General features: G+C 34.3%; 1 protein-coding gene across 1 annotated transcript; it reads right to left on the bottom strand.

Annotated features, from left to right (window-relative positions):
* Positions 1-2,283: 2,283 nt before the first annotated feature.
* LOC137728506 (uncharacterized) lies at positions 2,284-3,291 on the bottom strand. Its single transcript, XM_068467275.1, has 4 exons — positions 3,034-3,291; positions 2,773-2,919; positions 2,598-2,675; positions 2,284-2,502 (listed from the first exon to the last, which is right to left on the bottom strand). Exons 1-4 carry the CDS (start codon positions 3,289-3,291, stop codon positions 2,284-2,286), a joined length of 702 nt encoding a protein of 233 aa, XP_068323376.1.
* Positions 3,292-23,954: the final 20,663 nt, after the last annotated feature.

Genomic DNA, 23,954 nt, shown 5'->3' with positions numbered 1-23,954 from the left:
TATACAAAATAATGGGTACACTTTAGATTAATAAAAATAAATACATCTTACATTAAAAAAATGAGTACATTTTACATAAAAAAAGAGTACTTACAAAAACAAAATTGGTATATTTTACATATAACAAAGTAGAACATTTTTAAAGACAAATGGGTACATTGTCAATAAATTATTGGTACAAAAAAAAAGGTTAACAAATGTGTAAAAATCAAAGTTTGAAAAATATGGATACAGAAAGAAGTTAATATATGGGTACAAACTAAAACTGAAAAGAAAATTGGTACAATTTAAAAAAGGGCTGCAAATTAAAATGGGTACAAACTAAACATAAAAATATCTGACACAAAATTTAGCCATAATTATATATATATATATATGTATATGTATATATATCAAATGTAACGTTTCTAACACTAAATGAATATATTTAGAAATAAAATTTAATTATTTTGACATGTAAAATATTTTATTATGAAAATAATTAATGATGTTTATTAAAACCAAGGGACCTTGATCAAAAATTGAAAATGAATAAGATTTTAATCAATGGAGTTGAAAAAAGATAGATGAGAACCTAATTTCTCCTTTAAATTTTTTTTATCTGATAAAGAAAGATTGTATGTAACGAGGCCAAATGTATAGGCATTACTTGCTTTTACTTTAGAGTAAAACATAGATCTAGCATAACTACACCTAGGTTGGGTAGAGCTAGTTAGGCCACCAAAGCCCAACCTTGGCTAATTCATTAATATAACTCACATATTTTCTGTTTTCTATTTTCTCTGTTTGCATAACTGATGAATGAGTTCAAATGATAACACTAGAATTTTTTTTCTTAAAAAAAAGGATCAGCTGGTGGTTTTATCATGTCAATCTACCATTTCAGAAACCAAAAAAACTCACGGAGGTATTTCAACTTTGAATTAAAGAGTACCAGTATATCATTGCACGTACAAGGAATAAAGTGGCCTAACTTCAACACCCTATTAATTTTGCTCGGAGGAGAAAATGATTAAGTGACCTGACTTCAAAGCTCAAAAGATTATGCGTAATTTGCAATGGATTGCATTTCTAATTAAGTGGATAGCATTTACAATGCTGCATCATTGGATCGGACATTTGGAACTTTAGGAGGAGGAGGAGGATGAAGGATAAGCATCATATCTCAAGATATGGAAGTGGCTTTTGCTTTAAGATAAATACTAATCAAGTTTGCCGACGACCTGCAAACTGCAAGGTCCATTGATTTTATCTGATTCATATTTATCCATATCAACCACTAATGGCAGGTCTGATTTGGACACTAATTATCAAACTATCAAAAGCAGATGATAAAATAGAAAAGGGAGGTGATTTTTATATTTTCAGTCTCTTACGCATTTTTTTTTAGCTTTTGTCTTTTGAATTGAATAAATCAAGCAAGAATAATCAACAAAAGTAAATATAAATGTGCATGAAGAGAAACAAAGGTGTTTATCAGAGAGAAAGTTTTGTTCGATCAACTCCATCATTCCATTTGGTGACAACATGAACTTCCGCAATGTAAGTTGGATCCTAGCTTAGTTGTTGTGGTAGAACACTTTCAACACCAAAATAAATGCTTTCCACTTTTGTTTTTTGACAAAAATATTTTGAAATGCTCTGATTTACATGGAGGAGGATATGAACTTGGGTGCAAGAAGGATGAGGCGGACACATTATCTTTGTTAACTGGCCAGACCCACAAGTGCAAATATTTCACATTACTAACATTGTACATTTTGTGTTGAATATATATATAAGTGATTGCAAAATGGGTAGTAGTAGGAGTGATCCTACATGGAAGTTTTAAGGAATCCAAGTAAGCCAAATTTTCTTTACATACATCAAAAACATTATTTTCTCAAACAGTTTAGCAAGTCATTGATTAAGTTAACTTTCGTTTGAATATATGACTGAAATTAAATTTGGCAAGAGAACATTATCTTATAACACCAAAGCATGGTTAAAAACAATCATTCCAATTTCTTGACGAACTTAAATTTGTCGCCAAAGTGTGGTTAACGAAATTAAATTTGTCAAACTGTTAATGACCAGAATTTGGGCTTCCATAATATTCTGATTTCTTGACCCAAAAGTAAAAGGTAATGCTTCGTTAATTGGAAATTTGTAATGAACTTTAGAACGAGTACAAAATGAATGAAATATGCCACTCTTGAACTTATCACTTCCATGTGTGATTGCTTTCTTTTTTCCCCTTGTTTTCTGAGAGCAAAGGGAATTTACTAGTGAAAAGTTCGTCTCTTATTTCTTTTTCTTCCATGCTTTCCCCTCTATGTCATTTCTTAGTATGTTGACGACCTTCTCGAACTCGTCGTAATTTGTACTGAGATTATAAATGTGACTTTCTTTCAAGCTTTCGTTGTTACTAGGCAAAGATTGGAATTCTTTCAGAACATTAAATTCTTTCCAGCATTCTATAATTTGATCCTTGTCGCACTTTAACATGATGTAAATAATAGCCTGTCAATATTAAACACAAAATCTTAATCACGTTAATCCATATGGGTGGGGTTGAATGGTTACCAAGATAATAATTTCAGGAAAGGTTTTCCGACCTTGTACAGGGGACGCCTTGCATCTGAAATCTCTACGTGCCACAAGCATTCACGGCGTAGCGCCTCCTCAAAATCACCCTACGAGGCACATCAATCATCATATGCTTTATATGCTTCATGGTTTTCCTCTAAATTGGAATTTTATAAATTTCGAAGTGAAAGTACTAGCAAAAACCTTGTATATAAGCATTTCCACTAATAGCATCTCATTTTCATATGCTTCATGTTTTTTTCCTTCGTTATGTGCCTTTGCTATCGCTTTTGCCAATATTTCAATTGCCTTGGATTCTTTTCCACTCATTTCAAGCTTCGCAACAACTGACTTTCGTGCACAAAGATGGAAAAGATTAAGAGAAATTACCATTTGAATGAAAAAAAAAAAAATTTATCGATCAAGCTAGTAAGGACTACATATTTCTAAGTGGAGGTGCCTAACCTGCAGCTTCTTGTAATCAGGGTATTGCTCCACAAGGAAAGTCCTCAACTCACATTCAGCTACCTCCACTGCTGATTTGTCTGCTCGAACTTCATGATATTCAAGCAATCTCTGCAAGGCAAGCTGCCCTCCTTGGAGGACTGCGATGGACATGGACCTCGTAAGTCTATGGCCTTGTGCCTCTTCTTTTCTTATAGCGCATGCACGAAATATATAAGCCCCCGCAAGATAAACGCTGGCAAAGACTGTGGTTGCCATTGCTCCATACATAGTTCTCACCCTGAAATTTTTGGAAAAGTTCACCATGTTTTTTTTCCACTGATGAGGATTTTTCGTTTACGCAAATGTTACCCTAAATTTGTGAAACGTAGGAGTAGAAAGGATATGCCATATGATTGGCAAGCTATATTGAAAAGGTGGAAATGGAAGGCTGCAATTGATAATAGGGAAAAGATGTCAAATCATTCTGATTTCAGTCTTGCAATGTGGGTGATCGAAACGGTTTGATGCTTTCGAGTGTTTTTCAAACTGTCAGAGAATTAATTCTTCTCCTAGATAAGAAGCGAGAACCTCATCCTTTAATGTTTTATTGTGATTTCTTATTTTCCAAGAAAAGAATTTTCAAGTTCTAGTTATTGATTAGAAAAAGGAAAAGGTCTAAATGCCCTGGCCCTGGCCTAGATATATAAAGGACGTTAGGGAGACTATGTAATGCAGCTTCTAGACTACTGTTAGTGCTGTTTCTTTCTGCAAAATTCTTCCTTGCACCTCATGACTATGTAAAACATTTTGGTTTTTCGAGCAGACATACGCAGCAGTCCCATTTCGCTGAAAAAGTAAATTCTGTATCACAAAACGACATGAGGGTGATTCATTTTCCTTAGTTAACTAATTAAGTGATGCCTTCACTCCCGAAGTGCTCCTCATATTCAACCCTTGCCATTCAGACGATGACCAATAAATGCATACTTAGTAATAGTATCCTCAAAAAGCACAAATAGTTTCATGGATTTTGTGTTTTGACAACACCGTGGTGCTCCACCTTCTATAATTTTACGTGTGCCTTCCACCATGAGTGTCGCCAGGCTTCATTCTTCTTTCAACCCTTCTCTCTCACATTCTTCCGATTTTCCCACACGCCACGCTACACTGAAGCATGCCTTCATTCCTGTTGTTGAGATATGAATCCCACATTGATGTGAGAAGGGACCTTGCATGAGCTTATAAGAGGTTGGGTTACTTTTCATATTGCCAATTGGTTTTATGGTGGAGCAACTTTCTTCACCTGTGATTTATACGCTTAGCAAGCGCTCAACGCCATCAACAAATGTGAAGAAAATTAAATGAAAAAAAAATTGTCAGAGGCATGGGGGTACGTCTGTGGTTTTGGCCTGTCCTTGGAATTATCACTTGCAACTGTAAGTTCATTCCTATAGCCACTGCAGCTACCAGGGACAGTCATCGTATAGGTCATTCTTTCCAAAGGAAGAAATATTGTACCCGAAAGTGGATAAGGATATGTTACAATCATTGTTGATGGTTAATAAGCATGTAGCCTCATCTAAACGGAAGATTTTCACAAAGTAGCTAAGCCGCCTCCCGAGCCCTTGATGAAGATTGTGAAGATCTTAAGGTTCTCTTCAATCTATAGGGCACACTAATCAATTTCCATTTCGCATTTACTTAAGCAGCAAAATGTATCGGTAACTTTAAATCTTTAATCCTTGATAACTTTAAGTCTTTAATTCTTAATTTAGTGTGTACTTAATTCATCAAAGCTGGAATGTCTGATGAAGCAGAAAGACAGTTGCAAGATACATGCAATACCATGGTGAAAGGAAGAAAGTGGGAGTCTGCATACAACGTGCAGATGGCATTAGTCGCAATTCTCATTTTCCAGGTTTGTCAAAGCGTAATTACGGAAAATTTTGAAAAGCAGTCAAATTTTGGGCATGTTAAAACTTTTAACTCGGTTTTTAAAACTTAAATAAAATTTACCCACTCGAGGTAACGGGGAGCTTGAGCATATTCAACGAGGGTTCGAGCACTACTCGAGAGGTCAAAAGGGTTCGAGCACCCCACATGTATCCCACTTCAATATGTGAAATATAACATCAACAACACTTTTTCTTCTTCAATTTTCACCTTTCGTGTTATCATGTTCATATGAACAAATGCATGTCTACTTGTTATTATGCAGGGTAAGTACCAAGAAGCTGCTCAAGAAAGAGTACGCTCTATATCTCATAGGATGGGTTCATCTCTACAAGGTAATGAAGCAACATATTTTGTTATATCTTTCTTTATATTTTTATAGTATTTTTGTCTTTCAAGTAATTCCACACAAGGGCAATCTTGTCGCAAAAATACTTAAAAGGTGGGATGAGCAAAAAAAGGGCTTAGAATAGATTACTCTCGAACAACTAACTCTGACTATTCTCTCTTTTTTTTCTTTTTCTTTTTTTTTTTAAATAAAAACTTGGCCGATTTCATGCGTATCTAAATTGAAACTTTGTCCGTTTCTCTCTATTCTATAATTTTAAAGCATTGAACGTGCAGACTGGCAACAACTTTGTCGGTGTTCACTCAGTTTAAAACTTTAATGCATTGAATAAACGCACCTAGATCACGCATGACCTCTTTCAATGATTATTTTTACTAGGGTTAACTATTCACATGACCTCATTGATCCATTTTCTTTTATTGTTACTTATAGTCTATTTACCTCTTAAATTTCAGTTTTGCAAGCTATTATACTTACATGATTGAAGAGAAAAACAGAAAAGAATCTCACTATTTTTACTTAAAAATTCAGGCTATTATACACACTACGTTGGATGAAAATAAATAAGCAGAGTGCTGGGAAACGCTCATCGGCTCTCTTGAGAATGAGGATATGCCATTGTTTCGAATCTTTTGACAACCATGATTTGCAATGGCACCACCTTTAATTAGACGGTCTAATGTGGTACCATTTACTGAGAGATAATCAAAGTATATTGTTTTTTTTTATTTTTTTTTATTCTGATGGTGAGGCTGAGAGCCTGATGCTTCAATTAATCAAGTATATTTTTCGTAAGAGCAATGAATGAAAGTTAATTTAGGTGGGGAGGCTTAACTAGATGAAATTGTGAGTTGGATAAAATGGAAGTAATAACTTCAATTAACATTTAAACTTTTGAGTTTAATATGTATTTTGTTCGCAGATATCTTATTGTTAGTTCTACACTTTTATTCTACTTAGAGCATGTTTAATAGGCTTTCTAAATGAGCTCCTAACTAAAATTTAGAGATGAGTTGAAAAAATCCATTTCCAATCACACTCTATATACTAATAGAAAAATGAATAGGACCTCATAGGTATAAAGAATACATAATTAAACAAATAGAATTAGTAGAAAAGCCTCTTCACATATTCGTACAAATTAATACGGATGACAAGGTAGCGGTTTGAGGTCAGATTTGTCATCCCCAACTATGCTCCATCAACTAAACGACAAATCTGTTGCATATTGGGGGTTTGATTTATTCTTGAGTAAATTGTAGTAATGGTTCCTCAACTTTAACTCAATTGGAGCAATGATCTCTCAACTAAAAATCCATTACCATTGATCCCCCAACTCATCAAAACATGCAGCTATAGTTCCTCAACTAAAAATTCATTATTAATGATCCCTCAACTTTAACTCAATTAGAGAAATGGTCCCTCAACTTTAACCCCATTGTAGCAATGGTATTTTCAACATAACTCATTTTGACAAAATTTTGACGAAGTTGACGAAAATGACCATAGCTACACATTTTGATGAGTTAAGGGACCAATGATAATGAATTTTTAGTTGAGAGACCATTACTCCACTTTGATTAAAGTTAAATGATCATTGCTACAATTTACTCTTTATTCTTCCGTAAACAAATCAAATAACAATATAATTATTAGTTCTAACAAATATCAAAATATACTTAGTAAGAAAAGTCATTTCTCCAAGGGAGCGGCTCGAAGTCATACTCGTCATTCTTATCCATGTTATGTCAATTAAGCGACATCTTCGTTGTACGTTGGATACCTGCTTTATTGTTCTGTAAACATATCAAATACCTTTTAAGTTCTAAAACCCTAGTTTTACATTGTTCTTTTTGAAAGTTAATGTTAAACAGGGGCCAACTGCATCAATTGGATTAAACTATTTAGTTTGTGGGTGCACGAGATTTTTAAGACTTTGGACCTCTCAATTGTCATTTTAAACTTTACCCTTGAATTAGAGCTTGATATCAATGTGTTTGTGTGGGAAATGAGTTGTTAAGAGCAATAAAATAATTAATAATCATGAGGGTAAATATGCACAGCCAAAATTAAATAAAAATATAATGAACAAATAGAATAACAATATAATTAGTAGGAAAAATATATTCGCATGTGCGTGCAAATTATAAGGAGTTCGATGTTAGATTCTAAATTCCATCTATGTTGCATCAACTCGTGAAATCTGTCAGGTATCGGAGCTCTGTTTTATTCTTCCCTAAACAAATCAAATTACAATATAATTATGGAGCGTTTTGATATAGACCCCTCATTTTTAGGCTTCTTAGATTAAACATATGTTCAATTTACTAATTTGATTAAACATTCTCCTACAATTTTGATGCCATGTGTATTTTAATTAACCCATTGTAATGCACCTAAATTACATATTTTGCCATAGCCTTTAACATATCTCTTTGCCGTATCCAGTTTCTTCACCCCAAAATGCACACAAATTTCCTAGATTCTTGCTAACTATGTCTCAGAGTTTTAATTCGAGTAGAATACTTGTTGAATATCAGAAGTATTTGAATTTAAGGATATTTATAATGTCATTTTTCTAGTGAATTTTATTTTCTGGCGGCACTTCCTTCCTATGAACGTAGCATAAGTTTCAGAAGCCTTCTTTTCGTACCGAGGTTGACATTGGTATTCAAGTTCCAGTTACTGATTTTTATTCAATCATCAGTTGGGTGCATTGATTTTGATTGTCTTTCCAAGTCGAGGGTTTTGATTAAACAAAAACAAATAAAAGATGAAAACTTGATTAATCTAGGTATAACTGAAGCTATTATCGAGTTAAAAAACATTATTCACACGTTAGGGTCGATGCATGTTGTGTATTAGCCAAATTGTTAATTAGGGTTCTAGTATTAATCGAATTAAGAATCCCATATGGAGCTTCGGTTGGATCTTAGATCCATCCAACTTGCTAGGAGTTACACCGCAACGTACGTAGCTAGTATAAGAAGTTGAGGGTCCTGAGCAAGGCTATGATTAGTACATTATTAATGTTATGCTGACTCATATTGGACTGCAACTTTGTAATGTACCAGTTAACATTTTAAATTTGGTACATTATTGGACTGCAACTTTGTAATGTACCAAGAGTTTGGTATGTCATTTAATGTTATGCTGACTCATATTGATCGTTTGGTACATAAAGTTTTTATTTTTGAAATGTATTTGTCTGGAAAAACGTTATACAATGTGTTTGTAATGTACTAGGAGTTTGGTACGTTACTTAATGTTACAGTGACTCATATTGATCATTTGGTTCATGATAGAATGTTAATTAGATCATTCAAGGCGTTTGGTACGTAATTTTTTATTTTATTTTTGAAACTTATATGTCTGGAAAAACGTTATACAGTGTGTGTTTGTAATTTACCAAGAGTTTGGTACGTTATTTAATGTTACACTGACTCATAATGATTGTTTGGTTCATGATATAATATTAAATCAGACCATTCCAGGCATTTGGTACGCAAAAGTTTCAGAAATTTTTGAAACGTATTTGTCTAGAAAAACGTTGTACATTGTGTTTTTAATGTAACAGGAGCTTGGTAAGTTACTTAATGTTACACTGACTCATAATGATCTTTTGGTTCATGATATAATATTAAATTAAATCATTCCAGGCATTTGGTACGTAAAATTTTTTTTTTATTTCTGAAACGTATTTGTTTGAAAAAAAACGTTATACAATGTGTTTGTAATGTACCAGAGTTTGGTACGTTACTTAATGTTACACTAACTCATAATGATCGTTTGGTTCATGATATAATGTTAAATTAGATCATTCAAGGCATTTGGTATGTAAAGTTAATTGCATAGGGGCAAAGTTATGCTCACTGGTCATTAGCTCTAATCAAAACGAGATTATACAAAGAAATTAGATTAAAAGCTAGAAATGGACGGCACCATTGGGCTAGTATCGATATATATAGTAGGCCAACTAAGAAATATTGTTCTCTGTTCGGAGGCTTTGATTTTGAAAAAGAAAAGAAAAGAAAAGAACGTGAGGCTTTGATTGAAGGCCTGGTATGTGATATCAAATGTTTAACACAACCGTGGTCAATAGATTTTCGTTTTGCTCCTCACAAATGTAATGAGGCAGCACATCCAATGGCAGGTTTTGTTTCATGTGTAAGTGACTTTCATAGATGGGATTGAATTAAAAAAACGTGGGAGAACCGGCTTCCTAAAGAATAGGCACGTACAAAAATATATCTACATAAAAGGATATATATGAAATTTAATAAGTAATATATTAAATTAAAAAAAACACAATAATGACTTGTAATCTAAATAAATATAAAAAAGTTGACATGACTATTATTTAGGCGTCCTAATTAAATTTTGTATTAGAACCAATGTTTAATCTAAAGAGTATTAAAAAAGTGATGGGGATTCTAATTTTCCCTATAATTATTTAAACAAATTGAAACACTATAATTAGAGTAATGTTAGGGATTAAATTTGTAGATAAAATTTGCAAACTAAATAATATGCCACCAATAGGAAATTAGCATGTTTATCAACGCTAAGTAATGATCCAATCATCAACTTCCATGTCATTTAGTTTATAAAATTTTATCTACAAATTTAATCTCACTAGCCTTACTCCTATAATTATTAGGAGACACTTTGAAAGCGATTCCTAATCAACTCAAACTTTAGACTAAAACCATATGTGTTCTAATTTCTTGTGTGTTCTTAATGCACCATGCCACATGTCTTTTTCCATTTCAAAATTGTTTTTATATCATTTAAAGCAATTAAATCTGGCCCAAATTGTTTTGAAAAAAATCTACCAAATTATGAAATTTAAAATTAATTCAACCATTTAAAGGGATTTTAAGTCCCACATTTTGTGGCATTTAAAAGCTTTCCAAGAGACAAAAACGTTCGAAACAGTGTATAGTTACATTTCACAAGAATGTATCCATCCATAGATTCTATACATATATAATATGTGTACAAGTCCAATAATTATGGGTGCATATAATCAACTAATGTACCCATATTAGTATGGATGCATTAATATGATAGACTTTGAATGATCGATCAAAAGGCTTATGGGTACATAAGCTACAAGTGAAAAATTATTGTATCCATTACATAGTACTACGAATCAATGTGGCTGGTTTATATACAATTGGTTATATACCAAATGAGTAGCACATGAAGAACATTGAAAGAAGGCAAGGGAGAGGGAGAGATGAATACCCAACTTTGATCATATCAATTGTTTTTCCACAAAGAAATTTGAAAAAAAAAAATTCAGTTGTCTATTTGAATATAAAACTATAGTTTTCAAGTTAAAAATAAAATAATTGACATTGAAATACATTAACAGTAAAATAATGATGTGTACAAGGTACAGGGACTTTGATAAAAAAAAAATAAAAAAAAAAAAACCTGAAAACCAACAAGGTTTCAATCATAGAGTATTGATAATTAGGGACCGGAACCTAATTTTTTTCAATTATTAGTAAGGTACAATTTAATAGAAAAAAAATCTCTTCAAGTGTGCGTTCAAATTAATATGGATGGCAGGAGAGTCATTCATGGTCAGGTTTGTCATCCTGATCTATGTTGCGTCAACTAAACAACAAATTTTTGTTGCGTATTATGGATCTAATTCAATCTTTAGTAAACAAATTGAATAACTTATTAGTTCTAAAAAAAAAAAAAAAACTATCAAAATGTATTAGCATGAAAAAACTCTTCACATGTGCATACAAATTAATACGAATGACAAGCAAGTAGTTCGAGGTCAGACTTGTCAATCATATTCGTGTTGGCATCAACGAAACAGTAACTCTGTCGCTTTTCAAAGCACATATTTATTTAGTCATAAACCATTTTACCTTTTAAAAGTAACATCCTAACAACATCAAACATTTGATATTCAAAGTAATAATCTAGTTATATATTAAAGGTTATAATATGCATATGGGAAGAAGGAGATATTAAGAGCAGAAAGAACATTAAAGTGATAAAAAAAAAATAAAAGCCACAGATGTTGGGTTAAAAAACTAAAGGCACGGATGGAGTAAGACTTATTAACTCCAAAAATTAGTATATACGGATTGGTTTGGCTTCGACGGTTTTAATATAGGGAGAAATCAAACCTAACAAAACTAATTACAGTTTTGTTCGGTTTGATCTAAACTGACACTTATTTATTGTTGAAACTGAACCAAAACGACTCGAAATTCGCATGTTTTGAGTGATACCAAAGGTTGTGCCCGCAGAGATTCCAAGACAGAGGCAGAAAATCATGGAACCACTGTCAGAAATCATGTTGCAGATGACCAAGTGAGTGAAGTTTCTCGTGCTGCATGACAGCTGTGAAAAACATATTATGACAGCTGATTGTTGATCCAGGAGCTCACTGAGCTCATGGCCTGAGTCTGAAAGTCATGAGTCCCTGATCACTTTTGGTTAAAAGGCACGAGGTTGAGCCTCAGCAGCCACGGGGTGCAGTGACCTGACGGCCAATATCTGAGCAACAGGTTCACCAATACACGTGACGGGATCGGCCCTCTCTTTCTCCCTCAGCGCGACAAATTGCTTTGTTGTGATGTTTGTTGTGTGGGACGGCTTTGAAAATATATATATTGTGGTGACGATGTATAAAACCAAGTGCTGATAGCATATTCTATCATAGTCTGAGGGCCGTAATTAAGTTATTACGTACAGAACTGGGATTTTATCATTTTTCCTTATATTTTATTAAGTTGTAGCACTGTCACAACCCTCTGTCACCACTTGGCAGTTGGCACGCGAGGGTTGAGCTTAGTCATCCTCCAAAAGATCAGAGATTTTAAAAGACAAAAGTTGTTTAGTTTGAAGAAGATGTAGGATTTGATCATTGGGGGTACAGGTGCTAATGTTAAGTTTTTTAATGGAAACAGTCGAAGCGAGAAAAAAAAATTTAGTTTATTTGCTGAAGTCTTTCATGGAATACTTGAAAAGTTTGTTATCCTCAACGGAATCATGATGCGCATATATTAACAAATGTCGAAATATATTGAAGTAATGATAAATGATATTGAGAGAATTTGTCCAATACTTTTGACGCAACTTGTCAGTATTGCTGAGATATGCCTAGTAGACATTCATCAAACACTTGGTTGTCACAAATTGGACTCATACCAAATATTTGAAAGATCCTCGAAAAAAACCTTCATGTGTATATTTTTTAGACTCGTCATTTTTGGACCACCTTAGACTATCTCCAACCCTTAGGTTAAAACCTAAAATTTGCAACCTGGAAACGGTTTTTCTGCTCCAACCATTAGTTAAATTTTAGCCCGAGAATCCAACCCTTGGGTTAAAACCTAAAATTTGCAACCCGGAAACGGTTTTTTTGCTCTAACCCTTCTTGGTTAAATTTTAGCTCGAGAATATTAAAGAGTGGATTAAGATATTTTTTTTTTCTTGAAGTAACTTTTTAAAAAAATTATGTAGATTATCCTAATTTAATTTTTTTAAACATTTTTTAACCGAAAAATATTTAGATTCCAATAAATATTGAAAAATTACTAAATTGACACCATGAAACTTGTGGAACACTGTGAAAAAATTTGTTTTTAATTATTTTAGCCATTTGATTTAAATTTGGACTATTAGATTATTTTTTTTACAGTTGGATTTGATCATATTAGATCTTAGTTGTTGGATTTAATGAATTTATAAATATAAAACAAAAAAAACACACATATGGCGGGCCAGCGCCCACTAGCCAAGGGAGGAATTTCGGCTTAAATTTGTCCTAAAAATGAATTTTGGGTTAAAACTCATATTTGGTCCAAAGATTAGAGCAAGTTATAATAGATTTAAAACCTAAAATTTAAGTTTTATTCCAAGAGTTAGAGTATGACTTAGTCCCAATATACTTCTGTCACTGTATTAAGCATATTGGTTTCATTTTAACAATCATATGCATTCCAAACAAAAGTGGAAAAAAAAACAAACCCGAATTCGGAAATAATCCCATATATAGGTCCCAAGAACGCTACTGTCCCAGAAGATATTTCAATGCCAGAAAAATTAGAAAGATAACTATTTAGTCAATATTTCATATGCATAATTGCAGGTATAACCAATAATGTTTTTTCATAGAGAATATCAGTTCATTTTTGTCAAGTCATGTTGTGCAACGTTAACTTCACATATTTTTAATGTTAATGCAAGTGATCATATCTGTTTCAAATTTATGTCCAATTACTAGTATCCAAGGTCAATTAAATTTTTTTATTACTGTCTAATAAAATTGATGTGCAAGAATCCCTTGGCCAAATTTTTTTAGTATTTCGATTGTTCCCACGTGTCTTCTGGCTGTGCAATCCAAATCACTACAGCTAGAAGTTGCAGAAGATAGGTAGTTGCTTGCGGCTATGATCCAGATTCTCTCCGCATCATTTTATCCGGAGCCTCAGGATGACATATTTGATAATATATTTTATTTAACCAAATAAATAATCACAGCTCAAAGCTCTTAGAATATCGAAGCAAATGACCATTTTACCATAGGATTTTTCAGGTTGATTCGACAGGTATTTTGATAAAATCCAGTTGGGGCACGACATTATAATTATAATAGACTGAGAGTTTGATTTTGCAGTGTATTAATAAAAAAATTCCATTTATAATCTTTTAACTATTAGTACATCTGCTATGTCAACCATTACCTATTAGTCGTGACTCTGTGTCAATGTTTTTATTAAATATTATTTTGGCTAGTTTTTGCATGTCATTGTATGTGGGAATTATCTAAGCTTGGAATGATATTTCAAGTTCTTAAATTAGTATCGATTTTTCTGTTATAATCGATCGGCTTAGTCCTTTTTGTCTTCCTAGAAGATGATTATGTTGATTCCTTGTTCTTGTAAGTTGGTTTAGTTTTAATTTGTGATAGGCAATGTAAGTATTCGTTTAAATTTGTAGCATACCTTTCATGTATGAATAAATAATATCTAAAATTATTTTAGACATCAAATTAATGCGCTTACCTACAAACTAAAGATCTTGATACTTCAAGGGGAAAAAAAAACTACTAAAGATCTTGAATTTTCTACTTATTTTTAGCAGAAGGTATTTTTCTAATGTTATAGTTCTAATCGATAATATACTAATCTTAATTATCTTTGTAAATCTTTATATTAATTAAAAGGCTTGTTATATTAACTCTCCATATATTGTTGAACACATCCCACTAGTTAATACACTCCACATTTGCACTCCATAAATATTTTTCATAATACCCTTACACTACACACACTCAACATACACATTACATTTTCTACATAAACTCCCACATTTTCTACATACACTCCATACTCTTCACATCTTATGTGCAAATATATAAGGTCATATAAGGTACTTTGGTTATGAAGCGGAAGGCCGGTGTGAAGTTGAAGGCCGGTGTGATACCAAAATTTTTCTAATTTATCTATTAAAGTGACTCCAATACACTTTGGTATGGTGCCAAAGACCTGAGTTTGAATCTCTTCTATTTCTCTATCCCTTCATATTGTCCTAAATACTATCACTTAATATCTGGACGATATGATGCCAACAATGATTTAATCCCATTTGCATGTGTTTCTGTTCATATATCAGTAAAGAGCTAATTGACTATTTTTGCAATATATCAATAAAGAAAGCATGGTTCAATACGAGGAAATACATTATTGAGACCTTCACGAATGCTGAATGTGCATGGTTTAATACGAGGGAGAGTGTCATTAGGTGAAGGTTGGACATATTGCTATTCACTTCACATGTGGTAAAGAAAGCAAAAAGGATTATGGCGGAAACATTAAACTCAGACAACAAAGAAAATGGAGTTGAGCCCATAACCCAATAACTGAGTATAACAAAGGGGGTTTTAACGGAAAGGGTCTGACACTATTCATTTTTAATCAAAATGATATTTTGTGTATGAAAAGTCCATAATGGATCAAGCTTTTTTTTTTTATTTACTCTTATGCCATTTTTATTATTATAGCAGGATCCACAATGATATTGACATTTCTGTCTGGAAATACATTATTTTTCATGATGCTATTCAACTTATGCTAATTTGCTACCAGCTTTTCATGCTTCCATCATGTTTTCGATGTTATGTAGTTCTTCTTTTGTCAAATTGTTCCAGTACTGTTCATTGCCTTATACTAGCTCTGCATCTCTTTCTCTATCTTCTTTCACCTTGTAATACATATCTTCTGTTTTTCCTTTGAAATTTTGAGGTTTCCAGTATAGCTGATGACGAGCTTTTGTCTTGCTGTAAATATGCATTTCTTCTTCTTTTACTACTAATATCATATCATACCTAAAATCTTCACAAACTCATATAAGACAAACATTTGGATTCCTTGAAATTTTAGAGTACTTTTGTATGAAGGAGTCCACCTGTGTGGAGAGATAGGGGATAGTCTAAAGGATTCTTCATTAATTATGCCTATATACCTAACTTTCTCCTTATGCATATGTACATACCAATCAGAGGGTTACTAATAAAACTTAAGCAAATTTCTTTCCACTTTTCTAGATAATCTTCTGCAACTTTCATAAGTTTTTTAGGAAATGATTCTACATAGGAAATATGGTTAATGAATATTTTATCAAGATAGCCAAACTCTAATAGTAAGGTCAGGGTAACTTCTACCAAGTTATGTTTTTTCTAATGCTTATAACTGAAATGTCATGGTCTAAAATCTCTCATGTTAATCCTAGCCACAACTATCCTAACCTCTGGTTTACAAATACATCTCTCTGTACTATCACAAAGACATGACATATACATCTTTGTAATATAATATTCATCCCTGGTTTTGGATCAAAGATGGACTGATACAAAGCACATTGTAATTGTAATTGTAACTCTTTCATGAACTGTGATGCTCTGCTCAGGATCTCATTTTGCATATCTGATGGCATTATTCTTAATTTTGCTTTTAAAATTTCTTCTAATAGGATATCATCTATTATTAAGTCTAAAGATATATTCATAAGAAAACTTTTATATATTTCTTGTTTTTCTTTGTCACTCAGATGTTGATGTTGCTCATTATTTTGATGTTGCTCCATTTCAATGTCTTCTTCTAAGAGCTCAATCTTAATCTCTTCTATGGGCTCATTAGCCTCTTGTTCTATAGGTTCAATAACCTATTTTTCTTTATTTTTATACTGATCAGTTTCCAAACCTATTTTCAATTTTCTTTTCAGGGTGTCATTTGTCTTCTGTTGCATTATAAAATATTGGAGTTCTTGGGTCATTTTGGTAAACTTACTAAGTAATGACGCATGGTCTTTAGAAATGACTTGAAAGTTGTGCTGAAGGGAATGAATATGATGCTGGCTTTGATGGAAATTAAAATTAAAGCTATCAAACTCTTGTTCTAAGGCTATAATTAATTTTTCATGACCTAACATCATGCTTGACTGTTTGATTTGGATATTCCAAAAATTATCTAAGAGAACTTGTTGCCTATCAGAAAGTCTTAGTACTTTTGGCCTATATCTCATAATTGGATTTCTAATTCCTTCAATAATATTGCTATTAAAGTTCAAAGTGGGCATTGATGGTGATGTTGGTCTGCTTATGCTATTTTGAAATTTATTGAATGGTAGAGGTCCATGATGCATCATTATGCTATTGAAATGTGCTCTTATGCCTTGTAGTCTTGTGCTATTTGAGGATGATGGGTCCAATATAACATTTCACATCGTCCAGGGAAGTGGATCCTGTAAGCCTTATATGTATATTCTCATCTCTACCTAGCACGATGCATTTTGAGAGCTCACTGACTTCGAGTTCCATTGGAATTCCGAACTTAAGTGAGTTCGTGCGAGATCAATCCCACGATGGGTGACCCATTAGGAAGTTCTCGTGTGAGTTCCCAGAAACAAAACCATGAGGGCGTGGTCGGCGCCCAAAGCGGACAATATCGTGCTACGGTGGAGTCGAGCACGGGATGTGGTGGGGCCCTGGGCTGGGATGTGACAATTTGGTATCAGAGCCAATCTCTGGCCGGTAGTGTGCCGACGAGGACGTCAGACCCCTAAGGGGGGTGGATTGTAACATCACACGTCGCCCAGGGGAGTGGATCATGTAAGCCTTATATGTATATTCCCATCTCTACCTAGCACGAAGCCTTTGGGGAGTTCACTAACTTCGGGTTCCATTGGAACACCGAAATTAAGTGAGTTCACGCGAGAGCAATCCTACGATGGGTGACCCACTGGGAAGTTTTCGAGTGAGTTCCCAGAAACAAAACCATGAGGGTGTGGTGGTGGAGTCGAGCATAGGATGTGGTGGGAGCCTGGGCCGGGATGTGACAATTTGGTATCAAAGCCAATCTCTGGCCAGTAGCGTGCCGACGAGGACGTCAGGCCCTTAAGGAGGGGTGGACTGTAACATCCCACATCGCCCAGGGGAGTGGATCCTGTAAACCTTATATGTCTATTCCCATCTCTACCTAGCATGAGGTCTTTTGGGAGTTCACTGACTTCGGGTTTCATTGGAACTCCGAAACTAAGTGAGTTCACGCGAGAGCAATCTCACGATGGGTGACTCACTGGGAAGTTCTTGTGTGAGTTCCCAGAAACAAAATTGTGAGGGCGTGGTTGGCACCCAAAGCGGACAATATCGTGCTACGGTGGAGTCGAGCCAGAGATGTGGTGAAGGCCCGGGCCGGGATGTGACATCCAAGATATTCCATTTCTGTTCAACAAATTAATCTTGATAAGATATCAGCTAATGTATTGTCATTACCTTTTATATGTTCAAAAATTGGTTTAAAACCATTTCCTGTAATTGAATCAACAAAATTAACTCATCTTCGGGCTTCCTATTTATTAACATGTATCTTGTTATAATGAGAAACTATATTTTGACAATATGTTCTTATCGTAAATACTTCATTGTGTAAACATAAAGAAAATGTCTCAAGTGAGTTAATTATTCCTAAAATTTCTAAATCTGTCGATGGTAATCTTGACTGTACATCATTAAATTTTTCGAATGAATATCTACAAACTTGTTCATCAGACTTTGGTGACTCTTTATGTTTTTTCTGGTATAGTATACTTGCACATCCTAATGGTGAAGCATCTATTTCAACTACTTTATAACTATCATCTAATGGTAATGTTAATGGCTTAAGTTTAGTAATTTCTTCCCTTATATTTTGAACTAATTTAATATCTTCACTATTAAAATAGTTTTGTCCTATTTTGCTAGTTTTACTATGTAATACTGCTATTTTGTTCCTAAATCAGGGATAAAATTTCTTGCATAATTTAACAATCTTAAAAATGCTTGTAACTGTTTTTTGTCTTCTAACTTATCTGGAAATTCTAAGACCTTTTTAGCTATATGATCTTGTAATTGTATTGTACCTGACTTGATATATAAAAATTCTATATCTTACTTTTCTAATGCTATATTATTTTTGCTAATCACAATTCCATTATTGATAAATTCTTGTAAAACTATCTCTAAGTGCTTTCTATGTTCATTTCTATTTTTACTATGTACTAAAATATCATCTACATAAACACTACAAAATTTATCATATTTCTTGAAAATTTGGTCCATCTTTCTTTGAAAAATTGATGGAGCATTTTTAAGTCCAAATGACATAACAAGCCACTCAAAATGTCCTTCTGGACATGTAAAAGTTGTCCATTCAATTGATTCTTCTGCTAATCGTATTTGCCAAAATCCTGATTTACAATCAAATTTACTAAAATATTTACTCTCTTGAATTTTATTTAAAAGCTCATCCTTATTTGGTAACTTATAACTATCTTCATATGTAATATCATTTAATCTCTTATAATTATAAACTATTCTAGCCTTACCTCTCTTTAATTCTGAATCTTTTCTTACAATAAATGGTGATGATCTATGTTTAGACTTAGAGGGTCTAATTACTTTTAAATTTAACATCTCTTTAATTTACTGCCCAAACTCTTGCTTGTCTATTAAACTACAAGACATATCATCTGTCTTTATGGTTAAATCTGGATTAATTATATCTAATTTTGCTATTATTTTATTTTTACTTCAATGTAAATGTGGGTCTTCTCCTATAATCCTAGTTTGTTCTGCTAATTGTAACAATTCTTCTAAACTCTTTGGTTTATCTAACTGTAATATTTCTATACGGTTTCCTTTTTCTAAAATCGAATATTCATGTTCAAATATTTTTTCATCAAACTCTTCTATATTATTATGCTTATCATTTTCTTTTGAGTTTTCTAAATAATGACTATCTTAGCTACTAGACTATCCTATACTTATGCTTTTGTATGCTTCTACAATATTACTTTGGTCAGTTATTGTAATACCTCTTTTGAAAAATGTTATGCTAAGGTTCTGTTGACCCTAAAAATTACAAATCCTACGTGGCACGCAGGCTGAGTAACTAATGAGCTAACTTGGTCATTCGGTTGATGCGTAGAGTGCCAACTCATTGGCCGATGAGTAAAATTTGTTGATGTTGCGTTGAACGTGCTACTGACTTCTTGATCTTGCAACTGCGACCGAGGAAGGAACACGTCTTGGCCTTCGGGTTCTCGAGCTTGAAGACAAGGCTGCTAGTTCTGAGAAGTTCACGAATCGTCGGCGCCGGGTTCGGTTATGGTGATTATATTCGTAAGAGTATAAGCACGTCGAACCGGCTCCAAATTATACAGACATAGGTACTCAAAAGAGATGTATGTCTTGATGGTAAATGTGGTTAGACCGTCAGAATGCTGAACTCTGAAACTCACTTGTGAGTATCCAATCATAAAATCACTCGGCGTTCAATGTGCCGAATATAGTAAATTGTAACACCTTACTTTGTCGAGAAGGCTAATAAGATGATCTCTACCAATAAGGGTTCGGAAACCCTTCTCGACTGAGACTTGGATAGGTAACCAGTCAGCCTCGACACAGTGCTGTTTATCTAAATTGAAGGTATTCCTCGGTCGGCTGATTCTACGGCAATAATGCTGTTTATCCAAACTGAAGATGTTCACCGGTTGCCTTCACAGTGTTGTTTATCCAAACTTAAGATGTGTTGGTGGAAAAAGAAAATAAAAAATCTCAAGATGTTTAAGAGGTTTGCGCATGGCAATTTGTGTGTTGAATTAGAAAGAATCTTTTATGTTGCCATTGCATCTGTACTTATAGTTCATCAATAGCCTTGCCGTCGTAAATTTCAAGATAATAAGAACATTATCTTTCAAGTACACATATTCCTGCTTGGCACGACTTCATGATTCTTTAGAGTCTAATTGGGATTTTATTACTTCTCGAGTTTGATAAAGATATGATAGAATTATAGTTGCACTAGAAGTTGTCAACTATCCCATTGACTCACACTTTGTACGTTGCCTGCATGGAATCCCATCCTCATTCATCAAATGTAATATCTGATCTGCCATGCGCTAAAAATGGGATTGCATGGAATTATCCAAATATTCGAGACCTCATCAGCTTGAATCATTTGGCTAAAGATAAAGCCCAAGTAAAAGAATCCCAATGTTGCTGGTAAGCAAATTGCTGCTTGCAACCTCCTTTTTTTTTAGCATATGAAAGTGGCAAGGTAATTTAGAAAGTTATTAAGAGATAATTATCATGATTAAAAATGATAATATTATCACTCAATTAAAAATTATCTTAATATCTCACATACCCACCAGTCTAGAACTCTGCTTACTCAACGGCCTCAACTACTCAGACTGATAGTGTAAAATTGAGTCCAAACATTACCTCCCAGTTTCCTTGAGCTTCGGCCAATAGGCCAAATGTTTAAGGAAATTAAGCTTTACAGCACTCCATAATTCTACTGAATGCTCATACCCCCGCCGAATATGAAATCGCGCCTCGGCCGTCTTCATCCCACCGACTTGGAGAACCTATAACATAATCGAGACTTGGAACCCCAACTATGCATACATATTTATGAAATAGCAGGCATAAATCGAGCAAGTCTTGCAACCATGCGTGCATGCATGCACCTGACCTAAATTATGGCAAACCAACCTCGACCACTAAAACCCCATAATGTTTCTGGCCAAGCCCACCAAAATGAGTTCACCGTATACTTTTGTTTCTCAGCCACAAAAATTCTTCTGTGTTGAAATCTGGGTTCTTTCTCGGCTTTTTTTGCCGCACCAAAAAGCCTACTTGCCTCCAAGAAATATTCGCATGAGCACAGTCATTCGACATGTCATTCGGCCATCTACTCCTCGACAATTTTAAATTCGGTAGCGGCATCTTGAATCCCTAATGTGATACTGCTAATCATGTATACATATATATTAAAGCCCATGTAGAAAACTCAACTGAGCACGTTTTGCTACCATGCATCTTTGATAATCCTCCCAATTGAGCCATGCATATATAATTTTGAATTTGTATGCATTTCTACCACCAAGAAAGGATGCTGATATATGCACCGAATGGCCACCAAAAAGTGGCCTATTTTTACTACTTCCAACCCCATCGAAGCCTATATCCAATTAAATATCATGCCTTTTGGATTAGACTCCTTTGGTAAAAATGTCAGAGAATGATGATGACCCAGGACACTGTCAGATGATGACAACCGCACAAAAAACCATGATCATCAAGCTCGGCTTAGTTCTTATTGCCTTTAGCCTGGAAAATGAAACCCCAACCATTAAACCTCGTGGCCTTCGTAGAATTAAACATGCAACAACGCAGCAAATAATTTCTCTCGGCGAGGCTTAAAATGAAAACTTAACTGCTAAAATGTCGATACCGCCGATTATACCACATGTTGCCCCCTTATTTTCTTATGCATCGGCCGAGAGGCTAAATGGTTAAGAAAAAATTTTATTCACTATTTTTTTTTTAGTACGATGTATGAGGTATGAGGTCAGGATGCTTGTTGCCCCCCTATTTTCTTATGCATCATCGGCTCAAACAGCCAGATGGATAAGAATATATAAAAAGAAAACTGAAATCTAATATATGGGAATAAAGTGGCCGATCCATGAGAATGAGGAGGCCAACGATGTTTTATTCCTAGTTGAGATCTTTTCATAATAAAATTTTCAATTTGATTTCGCTTTAGGCTGAATAAAGACTAATCTCCAAATACTTTTGACATGGCGAAATTTTTTTCATTTTCGGCCCCCGAATGTGTTGAACAATTATTATGCCCCCGGGCATAATAACTTCGCCAATTTCGGCTCTTAACACTAACAACTTAGATGAATGAGATTTTTCTACATCAGCTTTATCACCAATAACCATGTCAATTGGCGTAGTTTCAGCGTCTAAGACCATGTCTTCAATTACCATATCAATTGATGTGACTTTTTCGTCCGAAGCTGTGTATCGGCCTTGTTTATCATTGGAACACTCTTTTGACGAATCATTTTCTAAGTCAATTTATGACTTAGAAACTTGAACTTTTGCTTTTAGGCCTACCACAATTTCAGTCTCGACCGAAAAAACAGGTGGCCTAGGTTCTTCTTTGACTGTCTTGACAATCTTCTTAGGTCGAATGTTGGTTGTGGCCGGAGCGAAAAATTGCCCCTCGGCCTTCTGATCCAACCATTCTTCAAATGGAATTGATTTAAACCCAAATGGCTTTTTTTTATTGAGGCACTCATAAAATTGAGCTCTATCTTCATTTAACCATTGATTTTATAAGCTATGATGAACTTTCACCTTTATCATTTGAGAGAAAGATTAATACCTTTCTTCATTCGCTTCAATGATCCAGTCAAGGAGTTTTTGTTGCTTGACAATTTCCTTGAATAGACGCCGGATCTCATCCTGATTGTGATCTTGATATATCATGTGAACTTTGTAGTTTTAGCACTGGGTCCCACTGGATGTGTCAAAATGTTGACCCTAAAACTACAAAGTCTACGTGGTGCGCAGGCCGAGTAACTAATGAGCTAACTACGTCATTTGGTTGATGCGGGGCGTGCTAACTTGTCAGCCGAGCTCGACCGTGGAGTAAAATTTGTTGATGTTGCGCTACTGCCTTCTTGATCTTGTAACTGCGACCGAGGAAGGAACACGTCTCGGCCTTCACGTTCTCAAGCCTGAAGACAAGGCTGCTAGTTTTGCGAAGTTCACGAATCGTCGATGCCGGGTTCAATCACGGTGATTATATTCGTAAGAGTATAAGCACATCGAACCGGCTCCAAATTATATGGACACAGGTACTCAAAAGATATGTATGTCTTGACGGTAAATGTGGTTCGGTCGTCAGAATGTCAAACTCTGAAACTCACTTATGAGTATCCAATCATAAAATCACCCGGTGTTCAATGTGCCGAATGTAGTAAATTGTAACACTTACTTCACCGAAAAGGCTAATAAGATGGCTTCTGCCAATAAGGGTTTGGAAACCCTTCTCGACCGAGACTTAGATATGTAACCAATCGGCCTCGACACAGTGCTATTTATCCAAACTGAAGGTGCTTCTCGGTCGGCTGATTTTACGGCAACAGTGCTATTTATCCAAACTGGAGATGTTCACCAGTTGCCTTCACAGTACTGTTTAACCAAATTAAAGATGTGTTGGTGGATAAAGAAAATATAAAATCTCAAGATGTTTGA

Source organism: Pyrus communis, chromosome 3 (genome assembly GCF_963583255.1).
Source record: "Pyrus communis chromosome 3, drPyrComm1.1, whole genome shotgun sequence".
NCBI classification, from domain to species: Eukaryota; Viridiplantae; Streptophyta; class Magnoliopsida; order Rosales; family Rosaceae; genus Pyrus; species Pyrus communis.
This window is presented reverse-complemented; position numbering and strand designations above follow the sequence as displayed.